The sequence below is a fragment of the Globicephala melas genome, chromosome 21 (genome assembly GCF_963455315.2).
Source record: "Globicephala melas chromosome 21, mGloMel1.2, whole genome shotgun sequence".
NCBI lineage: Eukaryota > Metazoa > Chordata > Mammalia > Artiodactyla > Delphinidae > Globicephala > Globicephala melas.
In genome coordinates this window covers 23,408,126-23,429,059 of record NC_083334.1, presented here as the reverse complement: position 1 = coordinate 23,429,059, position 20,934 = coordinate 23,408,126, and the positions used below count along the sequence as shown (strand labels likewise).

Here is a 20,934-nt window from a genome sequence, read left to right as displayed (position 1 = left end):
TTAGGGAGTGATCTAATCTCATACTTTTACATGTACCTGTCCAGTTTTCCCAGCACCACTTATTGAAGAGGCTGTCCTTTCTCCACTGTACATTACTGCCACCTTTATCAAAGATAAGGTGTCCATATGTGCATGGGTTTATCTCTGGGCTTTCTATCCTGTTCCATTGATCTATCTTTCTGTTTTTGTGCCAGTACCATACCGTCTTGATAACTGTAGCTTTCTAGTATAGTCTGAAGTCAGGGAGCCTGATTCCTCCAGTTCCTTCTTTCGTTCTCAAGATTGCTTTGGCTATTCGGGGTCTTTTGTGTTTCCATACAAATTGCAAAATTTTTTGTTCTAGTTCTGTGAAAAATGCCAGTGGTAGTTTGTTAGGGATTGCATTGAATCTATAGATTGCTTTGGGTAGTAGAGTCATTTTCACAATGTTGATTCTTCCAATCCAAGAACATGGTATATCTCTCCATCTATTTGTATCATCTTTAATTTCTTTCATCAGTGTCTTATAATTTTCTGCATACAGGTCTTTTGTCTCCTTAGGTAGGTTTATTCCTAGATATTTTATTCTTTTTGTTGCAATGGTAAATGGGATTGTTTTCTTGATTTCACTTTCAGATTTTTCATCATTAGTATATAGGAATGCCAGAGATTTCTGTGCATTAATTTTGTATCCTGCCACTTTACCAAATTCATTGATTAGCTCTAGTAGTTTTCTGGTAGCATCTTTAGGGTTCTCTATGTATAGGATCATGTCATCTGCAAACAGTGACAGCTTTACTTCTTCTTTTCCGATTTGGATTCCTTTTATTTCCTTTTCTTCTCTGACTGCTGTGGCTAAAACTTCCAAAACTATGTTGAATAAGAGTGGTGAGAGTGGGCAACCTTGTCTTGTTCCTGATCTTAGTGGAAATGCTTTCAGTTTTTCACCATTGAGGATGATGTTTGCTGTGGGCTTGTCATATATGGCCTTTATTATGTTGAGGAAAGTTCCCTCTATGCCTACTTTCTGCAGGGTTTTTATCATAAATTGGTGTTGAATTTTGTCAAAAGCTTTCTCTGCATCTATTGAGATGATCATATGGTTTTTCTCCTTCAATTTGTTAATATGGTGTATCATGTTGATAGATTTGCGTATATTGAAGAATCCTTGCATTCCTGGAATAAACCCCACTTGATCATGGTGTATGATCCTTTTAATGTGCTGTTGGATTCTGTTTGCTAGTATTTTGTTGAGGATTTTTGCATCTATGTTCATCAGTGATATTGGCCTGTAGTTTTCTTTCTTTGTGACATCCTTGTCTGGTTTTGGTATCAAGGTGATGGTGGCCTCGTAGAAGGAGTTTGGGAGTGTTCCTCCCTCTGCTATATTTTGGAAGAGTTTGAGAAGGATAGGTGTTAGCTCTTCTCTAAATGTTTGATAGAATTCGCCTGTGAAGCCATCTGGTCCTGGGCTTTTCTTTGTTGGAAGATTTTTAATCACAGTTTCAATTTCAGTGCTTGTGATTGGTCTGTTCATATTTTCTATTTCTTCCTGATTCAGTCTTGGCAGAATTTGTCCATTTCTTCCAGATTGTCCATTTTATTGGCATAGAGTTGCTTGTAGTAATCTCTCATGATCTCTTTTATTTCTGCAGTGTCAGTTGTTACCTCTCCTTTTTCATTTTTAATTCTATTGATTTGAGTCTTCTTCCTTTTTTTCTTGATGAGTCTGGCTAGTGGTTTATCTATTTTGTTTATCTTCTCAAAGAACCAGCTTTTAGTTTTATTGATCTTTGCTATTGTTTCCTTCATTTCTTTTTCATTTATTTCTGATCTGATTTTTATGATTTCTTTCCTTCTGCTAGCTTTGGGGTTTTTTTGTTCTTCTTTCTCTAATTGCTTGAGGTGCAAGGTTAGGTTGTTTATTCGAGATGTTTCCTGCTTCTTAAGGTGGGCTTGTATTGCTATAAACTTCCCCCTTAGAACTGCTTTTGCTGCATCCCACAGGTTTTGGGTCGTTGTGTCTCCATTGTCATTTGTTTCTAGGTATTTTTTGATTTCCTCTTTGAATTCTTCAGTGATCACTTCATTATTAAGTAGTGTATTGTTTAGCCTCCATGTGTTTGTATTTTTTACAGATCTTTTCCTGTAATTGATATCTAGTCTCATGGCCTTGTGGTCAGAAAAGATACTTGATACAATTTCAATTTTCTTAAATTTACCAAGGCTTGATTTGCAACCTAAGATATGATCTATCCTGGAGAATGTTCCATGAGCACTTGAGAAAAATGTGTATTCTGTTGTTTTTGGATGGAGTGTCCTATAAATATCAATTAAGTCCATCTTGTTTAATGTATCATTTAAAGCTTGTGTTTCCTTATTTATTTTCATTTTGGATGATCTGTCCATGGGTGAAAGTGGGGTGTTTAAGTCCCCTACTATGAATGTGTTACTGTCGATTTCCCCTTTTATGGCTGTTAGTATTTGCCTTATGTATTGAGGTGCTCCTATGTTGGGTGCATAAATATTTACAATTGTTATATCTTCTTCTTGGATCGATCCCTTGATCATTATGTAGTGTCCTTCTTTGTCTCTTTTAATAGTCCTTATTTTAAAGTCTATTTTGTCTGATATGAGAATTGCTACTCCAGCTTTCTTTTGGTTTCCATTTGCATGGAATATCTTTTTCCATCCCCTTACTTTCAGTCTGTATGTGTCTCTAGGTCTGAAGTGGGTCTCTTGTAGACAGCATATATAAGGGTCTTGTTTTTGTATCCATTCAGCTAATCTGTGTCTTTTGGTGGGAGCATTTAGTCCATTTACATTTAAGGTAATTATCGATATGTATGTTCCTATTTCCATTTTCTTAATTGTTTTGGGTTCGTTATTATAGGTCTTTTCCTTCTCTTGTGTTTCTTGCCTAGAGAAGATCCTTTAGCATTTGTTGTAAAGCTGGTTTGGTGGTGCTGAACTCTCTCAGCTTTTGCTTATCTGTAACGGTTTTAATTTCTCCATCAAATCTGAATGAGATCCTTGCTGGGTAGAGTAGTCTTGGCTGCAGGTTTTTCTCCTTCATCACTTTCAGTATGTCCTGCCACTCCCTTCTGGCTTGTAGGGTTTCTGCTGAGAGATCAGCTGTTAACCTTATGGGGATTCCCTTATGTGTTATTTGTTGTTTTTCCCTTGCTGCTTTTAATATGCTTTCTTTGTATTTAATTTTTGACAGTTTGATTAATATGTGTCTTGGCGTATTTCTCCTTGTATTTATCCTGTATGGGACTCTCTGTGCTTCCTGGACTTGATGAACTATTTCCTTTCCCATATTAGGGAAGTTTTCAACTATAATCTCTTCAAATATTTTCTCAGTCCCTTTCTTTTTCTCTTCTTCTTCTGGAACCCCTATAATTCGAATGTTGGTGCGTTTAATGTTGTCCCAGAGGTCTCTGAGACTGTCCTCAGTTCTTTTCATTCCTTTTTCTTTATTCTGCTCTGCTGTAGTTATTTCCACTATTTTATCTTCCAGGTCACTTATTCGTTCTTCTGCCTCAGTTATTCTGCTATTGATCCCATCTAGAGTACTTTTAATTTCATTTATTGTGTTGTTCATCGTTGCTTGTTTCATCTTTAGTTCTTCTAGGTCCTTGTTAACTGATTCTTGCATTTTGTCCATTCTATTGTCCATTCTATCTCCAACATTTCAGATCAACCTTACTATCGTTATTCTGAATTCTTTTTCAGGTAGACTGCCTATTTCCTCTTCATTTGTTAGGTCTGGTGCATTTTTATCTTGCTCCTTTATCTGCTGTGTGTTTTTCTGTCTTCTCATTTTGCTTATCTTACTGTGTTTGGGGTCTCCTTTTTGCAGGCTGCAGGTTCGTAGTTCCTCCTGTTTTTGATGTCTGTCTCCAGTGGCTAAGGTTGGTTCAGTGGGTTTTGTAGGCTTCCTGGTGGAGGGGACTAGTGCCTGTGTTGTGGTGGATGAGGCTGGATCTTGTCTCTCTAGTGGGCAGGTTCACGTCTGGTGGTGTGTTTTGGGGTGTCTGTGGCCTTATTATGATTTTAGGCAGCCTCTCTGCTAATGGGTGGGGTTGTGTTCCTGTTTTGCTAGTTGTTTGGCATAGGTTTTCCAGCACTGTGGCTTGCTGGTCGTTGAGTGAAGCTGGGTGCTGGTGTTAAGATGGAGGTCTCTGGGAGATTTTCGCCATTTGATATTATGTGGAGCTGGGAGGTCTCTTGTGGACCAGTGTCCTGAAGTTGGCTCTCCTACCTCAGAGGCAGAGCCCTGCCTCCTGGCTGGAGCACCAAGAGCTTTTCATCCACACGGCTCAGGATAAAAGGGAGAAAAAGTAGAGGGAATTAGTAGAAGTATGAGGAAAGAAAGAAGGAAAGGAGGGTAGGAAGGAAGGAAGAAAGAAAGAAAGAAGCAAAGAAGGAAAGAAGACAAGAAGGAAAGAAAGGAGGGAGGGAGGGAGGAAGGAAGGAAGGAGGGAAAGAAGGAAAAAAGACAGAAAGAAAGAAGATACAGTAAAAATAAAATAAAGTATAATAAAGTTATTGAGTTAAAAAATTCTTATTTAGAAGAAAAAAAAAAGACGGATAGAACCTTAGGACAAATGTTGGAAGCAAAGCTATACTGACAAAATCTTACACAGAAGCATACACATACACCCTCACTAAAAGAGGTAAATGGGGAAAAATCATAAATCTTGCTGTCAGAGACCACCTCCTCAATTTGGGATGATTCGTTGTCTAAAGGAGGGAAGGAAGGAAGGAAAGAAAGAAAGAACGAAGGTAAATATAATAACGTTATTAAAATTAATTATTAAGAGAAAAAAATTAAAAAAAAAAAACAAACATGGACGGATAGAACCGTAGGACAAATGGTGGAAGCAAGACTATACAGACAAGATCTCACACAGAAGCATACACAAAAAGATCTCACACAGAAGCATACACATTCACAAAAAGAGGAAAAGGGAAAAAATCATAGATCTTGCTCCTAAAGTCCACTTCCTTAATTTGGGATGATTGGTTGTCTATGCAGGTATTCCACAGATGCAGGGTATATCAAGTTGATTGTGGAGCTTTAATCCGCTGCTTCTGAGGCTGCTGGGAGAGATTTCCCTTTCTCTTCTTTGTTCTCACAGCTCCCAGGGCTCAGCTTTGGATTTGGCCCTGCCACTGCGTGTAGGTCGCTGGAGGGCGTCTGTTTTTTGCTCAGACAGGATGGGGTTAAAAGAGCCGCTGATTCGGGGGCTCTGGCGCACTCAGGCCGGCGCGGAGGGAGGGGCACTGCGTGCGGGGCGGGCCTGCGGTGGCAAAGGCCGGCGTGACTTTGCACCAGCCTGAGGCGCGCTGTGCGTTCTCCCGGGGAAGTTGTCCCTGGATCCCGGGAACCTGGCAGTGGCGGGCTGCACAGGCTCCGCGGAAGAGGGGTGTGGAGAGTGACCTGTGCTCGCACACAGGCCCCTTGGTGGCGGCAGCAGCAGCCTTAACGTCTCCCGCCCGCCTCTGGGGTCCGCGCTTTTAGCCGCGATTTGCGCCCGTCTCTGGATTCCGCGCTTTCAGCCGCGGCTCGCGCCCGTCTCTGGGGTCCGCGCTTTCAGCCGCGGCTCGCGCCCGTCTCTGGGGTCCGCGCTTTCAGCCGCGGCTCGCGCCCGTCTCTGGAGTTCCTTTAAGCAGCGTTCTTAAACCCCTCTCCTCACGCCCCAGGAAACAAAGAGGGAAGGAAAAGTCTCCTGCCTCTTCGGCAGGTGCAGACTTTTCCCCGGACTCCCTCCCGGCTAGCTGTGGTGCACTAACCCTTTCAGGCTATGTTCAAGCCACCAACCCCAGTCCTCTGCCTGCGCTCCGTCCGAAACCGAAACCCGAGCCTCAGAGCCTCAGCTCGCAGCCCCGCCCGCCCCGGCGGGTGAGCAGACAAGCCTCTCGGGCTGGTGAGTGCCGGTCGGCACCGATCCTCTGTGCGGGAATCTCCCCGCTTTGCCCTCCGCACCCGTTGCTGTGCACTCCTCCGCGGCTTCGAAGCTCCCCCCTCCGCCTCCCGCAGTCTCCGCCCGCGAAGGGGCTTCCTAGTGTGTGGACACTTTTCCTCCTTCACAGCTCCCTCCCACTGGTGCAGGTGCCGTCCCTATTCTTTTGTCTCTGTTTATTCTTTTTTCTTTTGCCCTACCCAGGTATGTGGGGAGTTTCTTGCCTTTTGGGAGGTCTGAGGTCTTCTGCCAGCCTTCAGTAGGTGTTCTGTAGGAGTTGTTCCACGTGTAGATGTATTTCTGGTGTATCTCTGGGGAGGAAGGTGATCTCCGCGTCTTACTCTTCCGCCTTCTTCCCTAAAGCCTTGTATTGTCCTATGTTGAATGTCCTCTCAAAATTATTGTTTCAACTTTTCAACAAGAGTATATCCACCAATATGGTTCCACAGAGATATGACATCAGATATGACACACAGAAACAGCATTATTAGGGTAATTTTTGACGTAGGAATTTCTAAATCAAAGTCTTTTTTTCCTATATCGACAAAGACTCGAAAACTTCCCAGCTTATCCAAGTTCAGTCTCCTTCAGCGAATTTCAAACTTATTTTTCCTAGCTCCTTCTCCTTTCACTTACTACTAGAAAACCTAAGTATATGCTATGTAGTTAGAAGGCACTATTCTCCTTAACAACAATTTTTCTCTTAAAATACTTTCCACAAATTGTCTTAAAGCGTCTCCCAGACAAGCAGTAAGACAACATCTAAGTCAGTATATCTATGTAGGTCCACATTTCAATTTTGATGCTTTACCTAATCTTGAAATTTCATGGACTACCCACATTAGGTAAAGTTTATTTTAATTACTATTCTATTCTCCTTCCTTCCTTCTTTCTGTTTCTTCTTTTTATCCTTTCAGGATCAGGCTGGCAGCTGTAGAAGAAAATTAATAGGGTTGCTCTTTCTTGAAGGGCTTTCCTTCTGATACTAGCTATACAACAGGACTGACTAGAAACATAATTATATTCAGTAATTTCTGCATTCCTACTCAGTTTCAATCTCAGCTGACAATGTTATAGGTAAATTTCTTATGCGCACTAGTCTGGTCCTTTTCAGTTCCTTCCACAGCTGCTAGTGCCATTTGATACCATGTGGAGAAGACTGAATATTGGTATTTTCATCCCACTGTAATGTTTCTCACATTATAATCCCAATATGTGATAAACTATACTTTGAGGGTGGGGTAGGCAGTACCCATTTCACTTTGTCTAGTGATGTTAATATGTGTTTTATTGATCCTTACCTCTTTTGTCTTCCGAAAGAATATGGGTACAGCGTTCTTCAAAGCAGTTGTAATAAAGTGGTTTCTTTCTCATCCAAAGAATCTATATAAATAATAAACAGTTTCTTTTATAAAAAATGAGCACCATGCTGGTTTCTACCTGTTGTTTTGGATCCTGGATGTCCGGTGTTTTAGATCTTTTGATATCCACAGGATACTTTTAGTTTGCCACTGTAATACGAGTATTGTGTTTTTTTTAATAATTAGTAGAATTAAATAATGTATATATGGTATTTCCTTTTGTTAATATGTCCAAATTGTGTCACTGTTACAGGCATTAGTCAATAATCCCAAAATTGAAGTAATAGATGGAAAGTATGCCTTCAAGCCCAAGTACAACTTGAAAGATAAGAAGGCCCTACTTCGGCTTTTAGATAAGCATGACCAGCGAGGCTTAGGAGGAATTCTTTTAGAAGACATTGAGGAAGGACTGCCCAATTCCCAGAAAGCTGTCAAGGTAACCTCTCTTTTCTTTCTATGCCTTAATATAATTTGAATTAATAATATCTTTTGGTTTTAAAAAATATCATGACTTAAAAAAAAGTTATTTTTAAAACCTCCTCCATCATATATACTTGGGGTTGTTACGAGCCAGTTAGAGATTTGAAATTTGTGTTTTGTGCTGTAGAGCAGGACAGAGCATAACCATTTTTGTGGAACTTTTGACAGCTCCCTTTTGTGTTGTTGTGTATGATTGATTCTTCAAAATATTTCTGGAAAGATTTCCTCAAAGACAGTCTTTTTCTTATAAGTTGTTATGTTTGTATTTAAGAACTCCTTCAACAACGCTTGTGCATATTGCTAACCTGAGGGAATCAGAGGCATTAAGACACAAGAACATTTATAATTTGGTTGTTTCGAATTCCTAAAGGGGCTATTAGTAAAAGTGATAGAGTCTACATTTCCTGTTTAAATTTTCAACTCTCTTGGGAAGGCTGCGAGTCTCTGTTATTCAAAATTGCTAGCGATTGATGTTAACCTGTAAGCAGGTTCATTCTTTTTGCTACCTGTGGAGAAAACATGCTTCTTTCTCTACTTCTTGGTAATTCAGTTACACACGTTAGCTTTTTTGGTATTGTCCCACAAGTCCCTTAGACTGTGTGTGTGTGTGTGTGTGCGCGCGCGCGCGCGCACGCACGCGTGCTTTTGGACTTTGTTGTTGTATTGATCTGTTGTTAATTATACTGACTTTTTTTACCTCCAATTTGTTATTAAGCCCAATTGGTTAATTCTTTATAGATTGTATTTTCAGTTCTAGACCTTTCTTTTTTTTTAACAATCCCTTCAAGAGAGGTTTTTTGTTTTTTTTTTTGTTTTTTTTTTTTAAATATTTATTTGGCTGCACCAGGGTCTTATTTGTGGCATGTGGGATCTAGTTCCCTGACCAGGGATTGAGCGTGGAGTCTTAACCACTGGACCACCAGGGAAGTTCCATCTAGACTTTTCTTTTCATTCTTTCTTAGGTTTCTGTTTCTTTTCTGAGATTTTTTTTTTCCATTCATTACAAGCATATTTTACATTACATCCTGCGTGTAATTTCTTGTAGCTGCTTTAAAATTCTCCTAATTTCAAGAGCTGGGTCATCTTGGGGATGGTCTGCTCTGAGACTTCGTCTCTTGAGTACGGGTCATGTTTTCTTTCTTCATATACCTAATTTCTGTTGAGTCTTGAACACTGAATTATATGGCTCAGGATTCTGTTATATTCCTCCAAGGAGTGTTTTTGTTTGTTTATTTTGCTTTTAAGTGGGCATTTGTCTTGACTAGAGTCAAACTTCAAACTTTGTATTCTCTGTGGTGGATGGCATACGACACATCTGTTTTGTTCTTTTAGCTCTATTCTTTTTAAAATGTCTTGTCCAGAGATTAGTATAGTAGTTTTCTTCCAGTGGGCTGATCCCTTAGGAGCTACTTGGCCATTACCAGATGAAGAACTGTTTTTAAGATTTTCACTTAAGTGTCTAAACTTAACCTGCACAAATGTTGCAAATAATATGTGACCAAAGTTGATAAATTGTGCACTATTTATAGCATGTTGAAAGGTAGAACTACTGAATCCTAGCTTAACAGTTGGGAGTGCTAGGTACATTTCCTGCTCTATTCTTTTTCCCATTTTGATACAGGCTAGTATTGTTACTCTTTGGTAGGCTTTATATTACATTCTAAAGTAGAATAGTAACGTAAACTGATAATTGCTTTTTCTATTTTAAATAATTTTGTGATGTAAAGTCACATTGTCACCCTATTTTTTTTTTTTTAACATTTGGCTTCCACTTTTTTTCTTTTTTTTTTTTGGCTGCGTTGGGTCTTCATTTCTGCACGTGGGCTTTCTCTGGTTGCGGCGAGTGGGGGCTACTCTTGGTTGCAGTGTGTGGGCTTCTCATTGTGGTGGCTTCTCTTGTTGCAGAGCATGGGCTCTAGGTGTGCAGGCTTCAGTAGTTGTGGCATGTGGGCTCAGTAGTTGTGGCTTGTGGGCTCTAGAACGCAGCCTCAGTAGCTGTGGCACACGGGCTTAGTTGCTCCGCAGAATGTGGAATCTTCCCGGACCAGGGATCGAACCTGTGTCCCCTGCGTTGGCAAGTAGATTCTTAACCAGGGAAGTCCCTGTTACCCTGTTTTTAATGGCTCTCTTCCTTAAGGAGTAGAGCTGAAAAGGGGTCATGAAAAGCACACAGTCTGTCATTTGCAAGCAGTATTATTTCTAAATTGTTCGAAGCCCCAAGTTTTTAAAAATCCTCACATTTTAAATATGTGAAGATATGTTCTAAGTAATTTCTCAAGGGAGAAATTTGGCCTAATTAAGTTAAATCCCTTCTGTGTTGTTTCCTTTTCTTCAGTTCTTGGTGGAGATAGAAGATAACTTTTACTGTTATTTTGTTGACCATATAGACAATGAGAAAAACCAGTGGCTGTTCCAGATTATTCATCTCTCAGTAGTTGTTTTTTGGGGGTTTTCTAATAATTAAATTAACTTCCAGAATAATTTTAATAACTCTGTGTTTGTGATATGGTTTAATTTTAAGATGGTGTATTGAATGAACTAAGGGTTTTTTTAATTAAAAATTCTTTTTAATTGTAAAAAATGATCATAGTAAGTCTGGTTAAATGCGTCACATACATAGTTATCAAAAAAATTATTTTGTAATAAGAACTTTTAAGATCTCTCAGCAACTTTCAAATATGCAATACAGTATTATTAACTATAGTCATCATAATGTATAGTGCATCTCTATGACTTATTTTACAACTGGAAGTTTGTACCTTTTGACCCCTTTCTTGCATTTTGCCCACCCCTTGACCCACTCACTGCCTCTTGGGACCATCAATCTGTTCTCTGTATCTGTGAGCATATATATATATATATATATATATTTATTTATTTATTTAAGATTTCACATATAAGTGAGATCATACAGTATTTGTCTTTCTCAGTCTGACCTACTTGACTTAGCATAATGCCCTCAAGGTCCATCCATGTTGTCGCAAATGGCAAGATTTCATTCTTTTTTATGGCTGCGTAATATTCCATTGTTTATATATAACACATTTTCCTTATCCATTCATACATCATTGGGCACTTAGGTTGTTTCCATATCTTGGCTACTGTAAATAATGCTGCACTGAACAAGGTGGTGCATATATCTTTTTAAGTTAGTGTTTTCATTTTCTTTGGATAAAAATACCCAGAAGTGGTATTGCTGAATCATATGGTAGTTTTATTTTTAATTTTTTGAGGAACCTCCATACTGTTTTCCAAGGTGCCTACATCAGTTTACATTCACACCAACAGTGCAGTAGGGTTCCCTTTTCTCCATATCCTCACCAAGACTCATACCTTTATTATGTTGAGGTATGTTACCTTGGTATCCACATTGTGGAGAGTTATCATGAGTGGATGTTGAGTTTTGCCAAATGCTTTTTCTGCATTTACTGAAATGATCATATGATTTTTATCTTTCATTTTGTTAATGTGCTGTATCACATTGATTGATTTGCAGGTATTGAACCATCCTTGCATGCCTGGAATAAATCCCACTTGATTGTGGTGTGTGATTCTTTCAATGTATTGTTAAATTTGGTGTGTTGACTATTTGGTTGAGGATTTTTTGCATCTATGTTCATTAGGGATATTGGCCTGTAATTTTCTTTTCTTGTAGCATACTTTATCTGGTTTTGGTATCAGGGTAATGCTGGCCTCGAAAAATGAGTTTGATGAACTGCTTCAGTTTTTTGGACGAGTTTGAGAAGGATTGATATTCTTCTTTGTTCAGTAGAGTTCACTAGTGAAGTTATCTGGTCCTGGACTTTTGTTTGTTGGGAGATTTTTGATTACTTATTCAATTTCTTTATTAGTAACTGATCTGTTCAGAATTCCTATTTCTTCATGATTCAGTCTTGATAGCTTATATGTTTCTAGAAATTCATCCGTTTCCTCTAGGTTGTCCAATTTTGTTAGTGTACGTTCATAGTAGTCTCTTATTCTTTGTATTCTGTGGTATTATTTGTAATGCCTTTCATTTCATTTCTGATTTAATTGAGTTTTCTGTCCTTTTTTCTTGGATAGTTGAGCTAAAGGTTTGTCAATTTTGTTTATCTTTTCAAAGAACCCGCTCATAGTTTCATTACTCTTTTCTGTTGTCTTTTTAGTCTCTATTTAACTTTATTTCTACTCTAATCTTTGTTAGTTCCTTCCTTCTACTAACTTCATGCTTCATTTGTTCTTTTTCTAGTTCTTTGAGGTGTAAATTTAGGTTATCCGATATTGTTCTTGTTTTTCGATGTAGGCATTTATACCTATGAACTTTCTCTTAGAATTGCTTTTTTTTTTTAACCTCTCATAAGTTTTGGTATGTTGTATTTCCATTTTCATTTTTTTCAAGGTATGTTTAAATTTCTTCTTTGACCCAGTGATTAGCAGCATATTGCTTAATTTCTGCATATTGCTTAATCTCTGCATATTTGTGAATTTTCCATCTTGTAATTGATTTTTAGTTTTACGTACCATTGTGGTCAGAAAAGGTGCTTGATGTGATTTGTTAAGGCTCATTTTGTGGCTTAACATATTAACTATCCTGGAGAATGTCAAGTGTGTACTTGAGAATAATGTGTATTCTATTGCTTTTGGATGGAATGTTCTTTATATATCTGTTAAGTCCATGTAGTTCACACATTGATGCCTAAGGCTGAGATTATTGTTATCTAAAGGCTCATAGATTGAGACTTTATTTCTGTGATGAATTTTACCATCATCATTATAGTCCAGATTACTGCTATCAGGCTTTCTGCATTCTTGTTCTCATTAATTAATAATAATGAAATATCTTATATCAATTTTCTTGTCATTGCTAGAGTAGTAGAAAATGAAAAATTTTTAGTTGTCAACTGTGCTCAGTGAAAGCTAAAAGATAATAAAGACTACTCAAGTCTTTATATTTTCTTTAAAGATGATGCAGTATTTTGGGCAGTGCAGGAAGAAAACTGAAGGATGGCTATTTATCTCATAGTTGCACACACATTTTTAGGTGATTTAATCATTCTTCCATTTTCTTACTGTTCTAGCTTTTCAAAGCATAATTGGAAATGATAGATGGATAATGATGAATAACAAAATATTTCAAGGTAAAGGAAAAGTAAGAACAATGAGTTTCCACAGTTTTTCTCACAGATTAATGAAAGGGTCCAGTAGACCCAAATTGTAATTGCAACATAGATTGAATTTTCTATTTAAAACAATTTTTGTACTTTGGATGTACTTTGGATGATCTCTAAGAATAAAAGTCTCAAAATATCAATTCTTAAAAATAGAACTGCTCAAGAAAGAAACTCAAGAATTAAAATTTGGTCTAGTGGACCCTAATGGTGTACTGAGGGTTAAAGGAAGTGGGAGTCCTTTGTTGTTTTTTTAAAAAAAAAATGTTTTTGTCTTGGGTGATGTAATTTGGAGTTAACTGAAAATTTTTTCTTTATCTTTAAGGCTTTAGGGGACCAGATACTATTTGTAAACCGTCCTGATAAGAAGAAAATTCTTTTCTTCAATGATAAGAGCTGTCAGTTTTCTGTGGATGAAGGTGAGCCTTTCTGTATAGATACTTTCTTTAATTTGCAGACATGTTACAAATTTAGGGTGACAGAATTTATAATATTATAATACAATTATAACTTAAATTTTATAATACTGCTTTTTTAGCATTATCATCTCAACGCTAATAACTTCTATGTCTAATGTATTGTTTCTCACAATGCAGTTTGAAATGTGTAATTTGAAAGATTTTTAGGTACAGTCATAGTATAGCAGTTCATGATTTCTTATGCTCATAGCTCAGCTGTACCAAACAGCAGTTTATTTATTTCTGTTGTTTCACAAATATTACTTCATATCTTGATATGAAAGCTTGTTTCAGGATGGGAAAAAGAATAAACTTTTTGTGGAGACTGATATTCTCTTAAATAACTTAGAATTTTTTGATTATGAAATTGGATAAGAAAGATTAATTTTTTCTTTCTGGCAATTTTAGAGTTGTATGCTAAGCTATATGTTGTCTTGTACTAAATGTGTGATACTTACATTTTGGATTTTAGTTTAAAATATTTCATCAATATTTTCCAGTAAAATAGTAATTAAACAAGGGTTTAGTCACAAATTTCTTTTCTATACAAGTAGATATTCTCATGTAAGCAATTATGTTTTACTCTAAATTTGTATTAATTTTGAAGTTTTATCAAAAGGCAAGAAAAGGATTGAATGTCATTTTAATTATAAAATTTCAAAAGTGATACAAACTCCCAGCAAAATATTCTAAAAATATAGAGGGACATATAGTACGATAGTAGTATAGACTGCAAACAGTGAAACTATTGCTGTGTCAACCTGGTAGTCATATTGACTTTTTTTTATGACATTAAATGAAAGAGTTTCTGTTGAATGAGTAATTTTGTATAAGAAGTGCATTTACAAATCTTGTCCCTATAGAGCCCAAACCTGTCTTGATTATGACTTGTAATTTGTACAGTAACCCTAAGGTTTTCTCTTATGTGTTATCTGGCTGTAGATAATCAGGCTTGTGGTGCTGTAGTTTAGTCAACCTAAGGTTACTTAGATGACCATGATTTTTTGTAGGAAATAGAATATTGTATTTTTGGGAAAATCTTCATCCAGAATACCTTGTATTGATATATAGTTGGTTCTCGATAAATGTTTGTTAATTAAATGAAATTTGCAAAGTATTCCGGCTCTTCTATAATGCCATTTCTAATAAATAAGGTAAGCTTCCTGTATGTAAACAAGATAGTAGTCAGCTCCTTCTGTACGTTGTAATGATAGGTGCTCATTTAAGAGAGATTTGGCTGAGCAATGTTTGTATTGCCTGAGTCTCTTTTACTTGGAATTTTGGTGTTATGTAAACTTTTATAATTGTCAAATTGATTTCTTCCTTTTAAAAACTTGATTTTTAAGTCCTTCTGAGTTTAAACAAAGAAACAACTGATTCCTTTATTCTTAAGCATAGTTAATCCATTTGAAGAAGATTTTCACAGTATTAAAAAAAACTTATCACAAGTATCACATGTTCAAATAGTAAGGAAGATCTTACAATAAACAGCAGATGTGCTTTTCCTTTCTCTAGTTCCAGTCCCTTTTTTTTCTGGCAAGTAACTTAACTGGTTTTATTTTAGATTCTTCTGGTGATTTTTCCCATCTTGCTAAATAATATGCTCATACTGTTATTTTTTTAACTTGAAACATCGTCTAATGACTTATTCTTCATCATCTCTCTGATTCCAACACGTATTTCTCTTTTCTACTTCCCAATATAGTACATCGCTATTTTTAGTTTCTCTTTCATTTATCTTGGCACTTTCAACAACGTAAACCTTCTCAGTGGGAATTTTTAGTATTAAGTCTGTTCTGTAGATGGCAGCATAGTGTAGCATATCTGTTCTGGAAGTAGATGTTTAAATTGAGGCAAATGTTTGATAGGAGAGAGATTGCAGTAGCTCTGTAAGAGTAGCATGAAACTGTAGGATTTCTTGATGGTATTTCATTGGAGAAATTTTAGGAGTACACTTGGATTTAGCAGTAACCCTCATAGTACTCCTTACACTAAGCCATTGTGATTTTTGTGTGCCTTGTGTGTGCTTTCTGTGGATACTGTTGTTTTAACTTTGGTCAGTGTTTTCCTGTTTATTTTTATTTTTTTTGCGGTACGCGGGCCTCTCACTGCTGTGGCCTCTCCCTTGCAGAGCACAGGCTCTGGACGCGCAGGCTCAGTGGCCATGGCTCACGGGCCCAGCCGCTCCGTGGCATGTGGGATCGGGCCCAGCCGCTCCTTGGCATGTGGGATCTTCCCGGACCAGGGCACGAACCCGTGTCCCCTGCATTGGCAGGTGGACTCTCAACCACTGCGCCACCAGGGAAGCCCCTGTTTATTTTTTACCTACAGTTCTGTTCCTTAGTATTACCTGATTTCATTTGCCATGTTATGTGGCCTTTCGCAAGGCTTAAACTCCTCCCATCTCCTCATTACTTGGCTATAAAGACAAAATGAGGATTTTCACTTTTTGCACCTCAGATTATAAAAGTAATCATGTATGCTTTTTAGTAAAATCCCACACATCTAGAAATAAGTGCTGTAAATAGTTTAGTGTTTATTTCTCTAGTTTACTTTCTGTATACTACAGGTATTCAGTGATGCTGTGTGGCTATTTATTTATTTTTAGGATATTATTTATTTTATTATTTATTTATTTATTTGGGTTGTGCCAGTCTTAGTTGCGGCACATGGGATGTTTGTTGTGGCATGTGGACTTCTTAGTTGCAGCATGCGGGATCTTTAGTTGCGGCATGCCTGGGGAATCTCGTTCCCTGATCAGGGATCAAACCTGGGCACGCTGCATTGGGACCGCAGAGTCTTACCCACTGGACCACAGGGGAAGTCCCCCTGTGTGGCTATTTAGTATTCTGTTTCATAGGTGTCTCTGATGCATGGATTTTTAAACACTTAACATTGCTGCAGCAAATATCCTTACAGACCTGATACGGTGGATATATGTATATGTATTTTTTATGTTAATGAAACAGCCATATAAATCAGGAAAATATTGGGAAGGTAAACAAATTATTTTTGCATCTTTTAAAGATCTTTACTGCTATTGGTGAAATACGTTACTAGATTTCTCAATATTGAACCATCCTTTTAGTCCTAGAATAACCCTTCTTTGGCGCCTGTATTTCTGCGTTCCTTTTACTAATGTATTTAAGGATTTTTGCCTTTTTCTTTTTTTGTGTGCTTTCTCAGGGTTTGGTATGGATGTATGCTGGATTCATAAAAAGAGAAGTGCAGATTTATATTTTTAAAATTTATTTCGATATTTGTAATTGTTGAAGCACATTATACATACTCAGGTATAAATGGAATATAAATGAAATAGCTGTTTACATTTTTATATAGAATTACCATTGAATGTGGTAGCTACAAGTGAACTAATGAAGGTGTGATTCATTGGCAACTTATATACCATAATTGGTGTTTTCCTTAAGTGATAAAGAATTCTTGGTAAAGTTCTAAAAAATAAAAGGTGTAGCTTTTCTGTGATTACAAAGGTTAATCATACTGTATTCATATACATTATACACTTTATATTCTTAGAAAATCAAGTGTGTATTAAACCAGTATAAGAAATACTTTGTTTATATACATAAAACAGAATTGGGTTCTAGGCTCAGTTTATTATAAATTGGTATTTATTATTAATCTGTATACTTTCTAATAAAGATAGTTGGGAGGATGCAGGTTTTTCAGTCTTGGCAGTATTGATATTTGGAGCTGGATAATTTTTTTGATAGGGTTGTCACAGTGCATTTTGGGATGATTAGCAGTATCCCTTGCTGCTTTAGATGCCATTAGCATACCTTTCCCCACAGTGTGACACCCAAAAATGTATCCAGACATTACCAAAAATTCCCTGGGGAGCAGAATTGCCCAGGTTGAGAGTTATATTAAAGGTACAGTTTATGTTCATAAAACAGAAATATTACGATATGTTGTCTTCAAGCTTCTTTTCCTGCGTTCCTTCATTCAGCACATTCAGTGATATGAGGGATAGCAAAGTGAATGAGATTTCCGTCCTTGAGCCCAGGCGGAGGGTGGAATGACATGGGTACACATATGGTACAACATGTCGCTGTGGTGTTCATACAGTGCTGTAGAGACCCTGGGGCTCACAGCCACCCACAGGATCCTCAGGGGTAAGATGCTGTTCTTTTAGTTGAAAGTGTCGGTATTGCATAAGTCACTAATTTTAAAAACGGAGGTTTTTTGTTAATGATTAAATTATGTGTTTCCAGAGAAAACCTATTGAGAACAGATGCACATCTTTTTATATATATATAAATTTATTTATTTATTTATTTATGGCTGTGTTGGGTCTTTGTTGCTGCTCATGGGCTTTCTCTAGTTGTGGCGAGCGGGGGATACTCTTCATTGTGGTGTGCAGGCTTCTCACTGCAGTGGCTTCTCTTGTTGCAGAGCACGGGCTCTAGGCTTGCGTGCTCAGTAGTTGTGGCTTGCAGGGTCTAGAGCGCAGGCTCAGTAGTTGTGGCGCACGGAGTTAGTTGCTCCGCGGCCTGTGGGATTTTCCTGGACCAGGGCTTGACCCGTGTCCCCTGCATTGGCAGGCGGATTCCTAACCACTGCGCCACCAGGCAAGCCCACAGATGCATATCTTAACATTTGTCTTTCTCACTGTCCGCCTGTCTGTCTTTTTTTGTATTTTATTTCTCAAAATAATTACACTGATCAAGTTATTTGTTTTAGCTCACTAGGTGGCAGTCTTAGCTCTAGAGAGGAAATGTTGAGTGGGCAAGCTTTCAGTCACACTGAAGATTCACCCTTCATTCTATCTGTGATAGAAGCAAATGTCCAAAAATGAGATATAGCATAAGTAAGGAGAAAGTCTATTGTGTAGTAATTTAAAAAAATTAAATAGGTAAGTGAACCCAGAGTAGTTGGACCTAGGTATGTGTTTTATTTCAGAGGTATTTATTTTCTTAAATCAGAATCTTATTCATTAGAGGCAGTATAAATGCAGTGGTCAAGAGGATGGTCTGAGTAGTTGATCTGTAGGTTTAACTCTTGGCTCTGCTCCTTACTAGCTTAGGCAAGATACTGCCTAGTAATACTTAACCCCTTTCTGTCTTAGATTCCTCACCTATAAAATAGAAATAGTGGTATCTGTACTTCAGTGGTCCTTATGGGGATTAAATGAGCTAATATAAGTAAAAATGCTTAGAGCTTGGAACGGAGCCTGGCACATAGTAAGAATAGTAGTATCAGCAGGTTAACTAGTATTAGTAACATTAAAAATATAAAATAGTACCAAAATATTAGGTGTTTTAATCTTACTCATCTGGTTACTTTATTCCGCTATCTGGTTATTAACTCAGTGGATCTGTGGTTTTGCAGTTGATTAGACAGGTAACAGAGAAGCAGAGTCAGTTCAGTCGGAGTGCTGATGTGTGGCAGTGACATACTGTTAGGTGGTGTTTCTGTATGAAGTCCGATGACAATCTGACTGTCCCCCCATTGCTGGTAACTTGTTCTTTTCTGCCTGGAAGCTTCAGCGATTTCAGCTTTATCCTTAAAATCTAGGACTCCTCCCAGTAGCTACTCCCCTGGGGCCCTGATACTGTTTTAGGTCATTTTTTAATAGCTATGTGGTATTCCAGATAGGGACATACTTTAAAACACTTTTTCTTATGCTCCACAAAGAGAAACTTAGTGTTTGTTTTATTTTTTTGCTATATGCTATTATAAATAATGCTCAGTCCTTGCACATAAATATATGTACACTTGCTTCGTTATCTCCTTATTGTAGTTTTCTTAAAGTATAATTGGTGGGTCAAAAGATAAGGCATGTTTGAAAAAAATTTCAGTAGCCTGCCTAATGCCCATCCTAAAGTTTGCACCAATTTTTGGGACCAATTTATATGCGAAGGTATCCATTTCTTTACCCTCACTAGATGTTTTCAGTTGACTTTGCCGGCCTCACAGAAAATACAGATTATCTTGATTTTAATTTATATTTTCTTGCCGTGATTTTTATAAAATTTACACCAGTTTATTTCTCTTTGTACCTCTGTCAGAAAATCTGAGCATTTTCTGTCCCTACAAACATTAACAAGTAATTAAATTTGGGATCTTGTGAGATCCTGTTTCTAAAATTAGGCCCTGCCTTCCAGTGTTCATCTTAAGTATTTATGCAGCTGTAATACATTTACACAATAGATGTATTATTTAAGTACTGCAACAGCATTGAGCTAAGGAAAGCCATGGATTAAAGTAGAAATGTTTCATTGAAACAAAGACATTGAAGAGTTTTTATTCAGGTATTTTCCTCCGAATACAGCTCAAGTGATGTTTCTTTTAGCAAAAGGAGGTAGTTAAATTTTGTTTTAATGTCCTTTCAATTCCACTGTACTATGAAAATATATAGTGTTGTATATTCTTTTTGGTGGTACAGTAACACAGACTGGCTTTCCAGACCATTCCTGTCACATTGCCTCTGTCCTTGTGTCGTAAGTGGCCTGAGGTATATAAGCTCTGTACACATCAGGTACAAAGTGAAAGTAGTTTCAGTCTTCAAGGAACTGAAATTTTGCAATGCTGGTAACACAGAGGTTTGGTAAAAAGTGAACTGAGTGAAGTTTAACACTGAATGAAAGGTGTTTTTATTACATGTATTTTTTTCTCCTTACCTTTTTGTTATACAGAGAGAAGTACACAGTATAGTTGTTATACAGTTACATCATGTATTACTTATTCTAAATAGTGAGTACAATTTTTACACATTGATAGTTAGAATTTAACGTCATATTTAAAACGTCAGAACTATTGTGTGTGACATAATTCCTTCAGCAGCTATGTAAATCTGACATGTAAATTCCCTGATACGGTGTACATTTTAAGATAATTTGTGTGCCTTTTTGGGATTAGATGTTTTTGTTGCTGACGTGGAAGTTTGACCTGAAGCTATTTTCTCTCATATATGCCTGATGTGAGCAGAGCTAGCCATGTTAGTCACATTGTTCTCAAAGCTTGGCTAAGAAGTAGATAGCTGGGGGCTTGTAGCTTTCACTTAGAGAAAGCTGGAGAGAGCACTGTTCCCACTCTTGCAGCAACAACAAACCCTGGGCAGCTGCAAAGTTGCAGTTTTCTTGACTCCATTAGAGAGCTGAGGTTGCAGGGCAACCACCTAACCTGAAATGGAAGGAAAGGCAGGCACTTCCAAGAAAAAGGTGGGATGGAAACACTTGTTTACCTGGCACAGGGAACATGACCACTGCTCAGAAGAATTCAGTTAAAATGTTTAATGACCTGCTAAACGCTTAGTGTGGACTAGCAAGCGAGTATAGAACCCCTGGGGGCCACAGACACATGAGAGTTCGTACCCACTCACAGGCTCTTCTCCGCAGACTGCCCTCGCTGCTTACAAAGCAGAGGCCAGGGTGGGGGGAACTGGCATTATAGGGCAGGTCTGGAGGAGGGGAGCAGTAGACGCTTCCGAAAAGACATGAAGCCCTATCTGGCTTCTCCTTCCTCCCTGTCTCCTATGAGACAGAAGCCTTCAACTCCTGTGAGAAGAAAAGAA

At 37.7% G+C, this 20,934-nt stretch overlaps 1 protein-coding gene across 2 annotated transcripts in view; it reads left to right on the top strand.

Annotated features, from left to right (window-relative positions):
• Positions 1 to 20,934, top strand: part of GTF2E2 (general transcription factor IIE subunit 2) — a 74,649-nt gene that overhangs the window by 30,091 nt on the left and 23,624 nt on the right. For both annotated transcript variants that reach the window (XM_030832482.3, XM_030832490.3), the window contains exons 5-6: positions 7,566 to 7,748; positions 13,265 to 13,358. In XM_030832482.3, the coding sequence (XP_030688342.1) occupies positions 7,566 to 7,748; positions 13,265 to 13,358 (277 nt within the window). The remainder of the gene's footprint in view (positions 1 to 7,565; positions 7,749 to 13,264; positions 13,359 to 20,934) is intronic.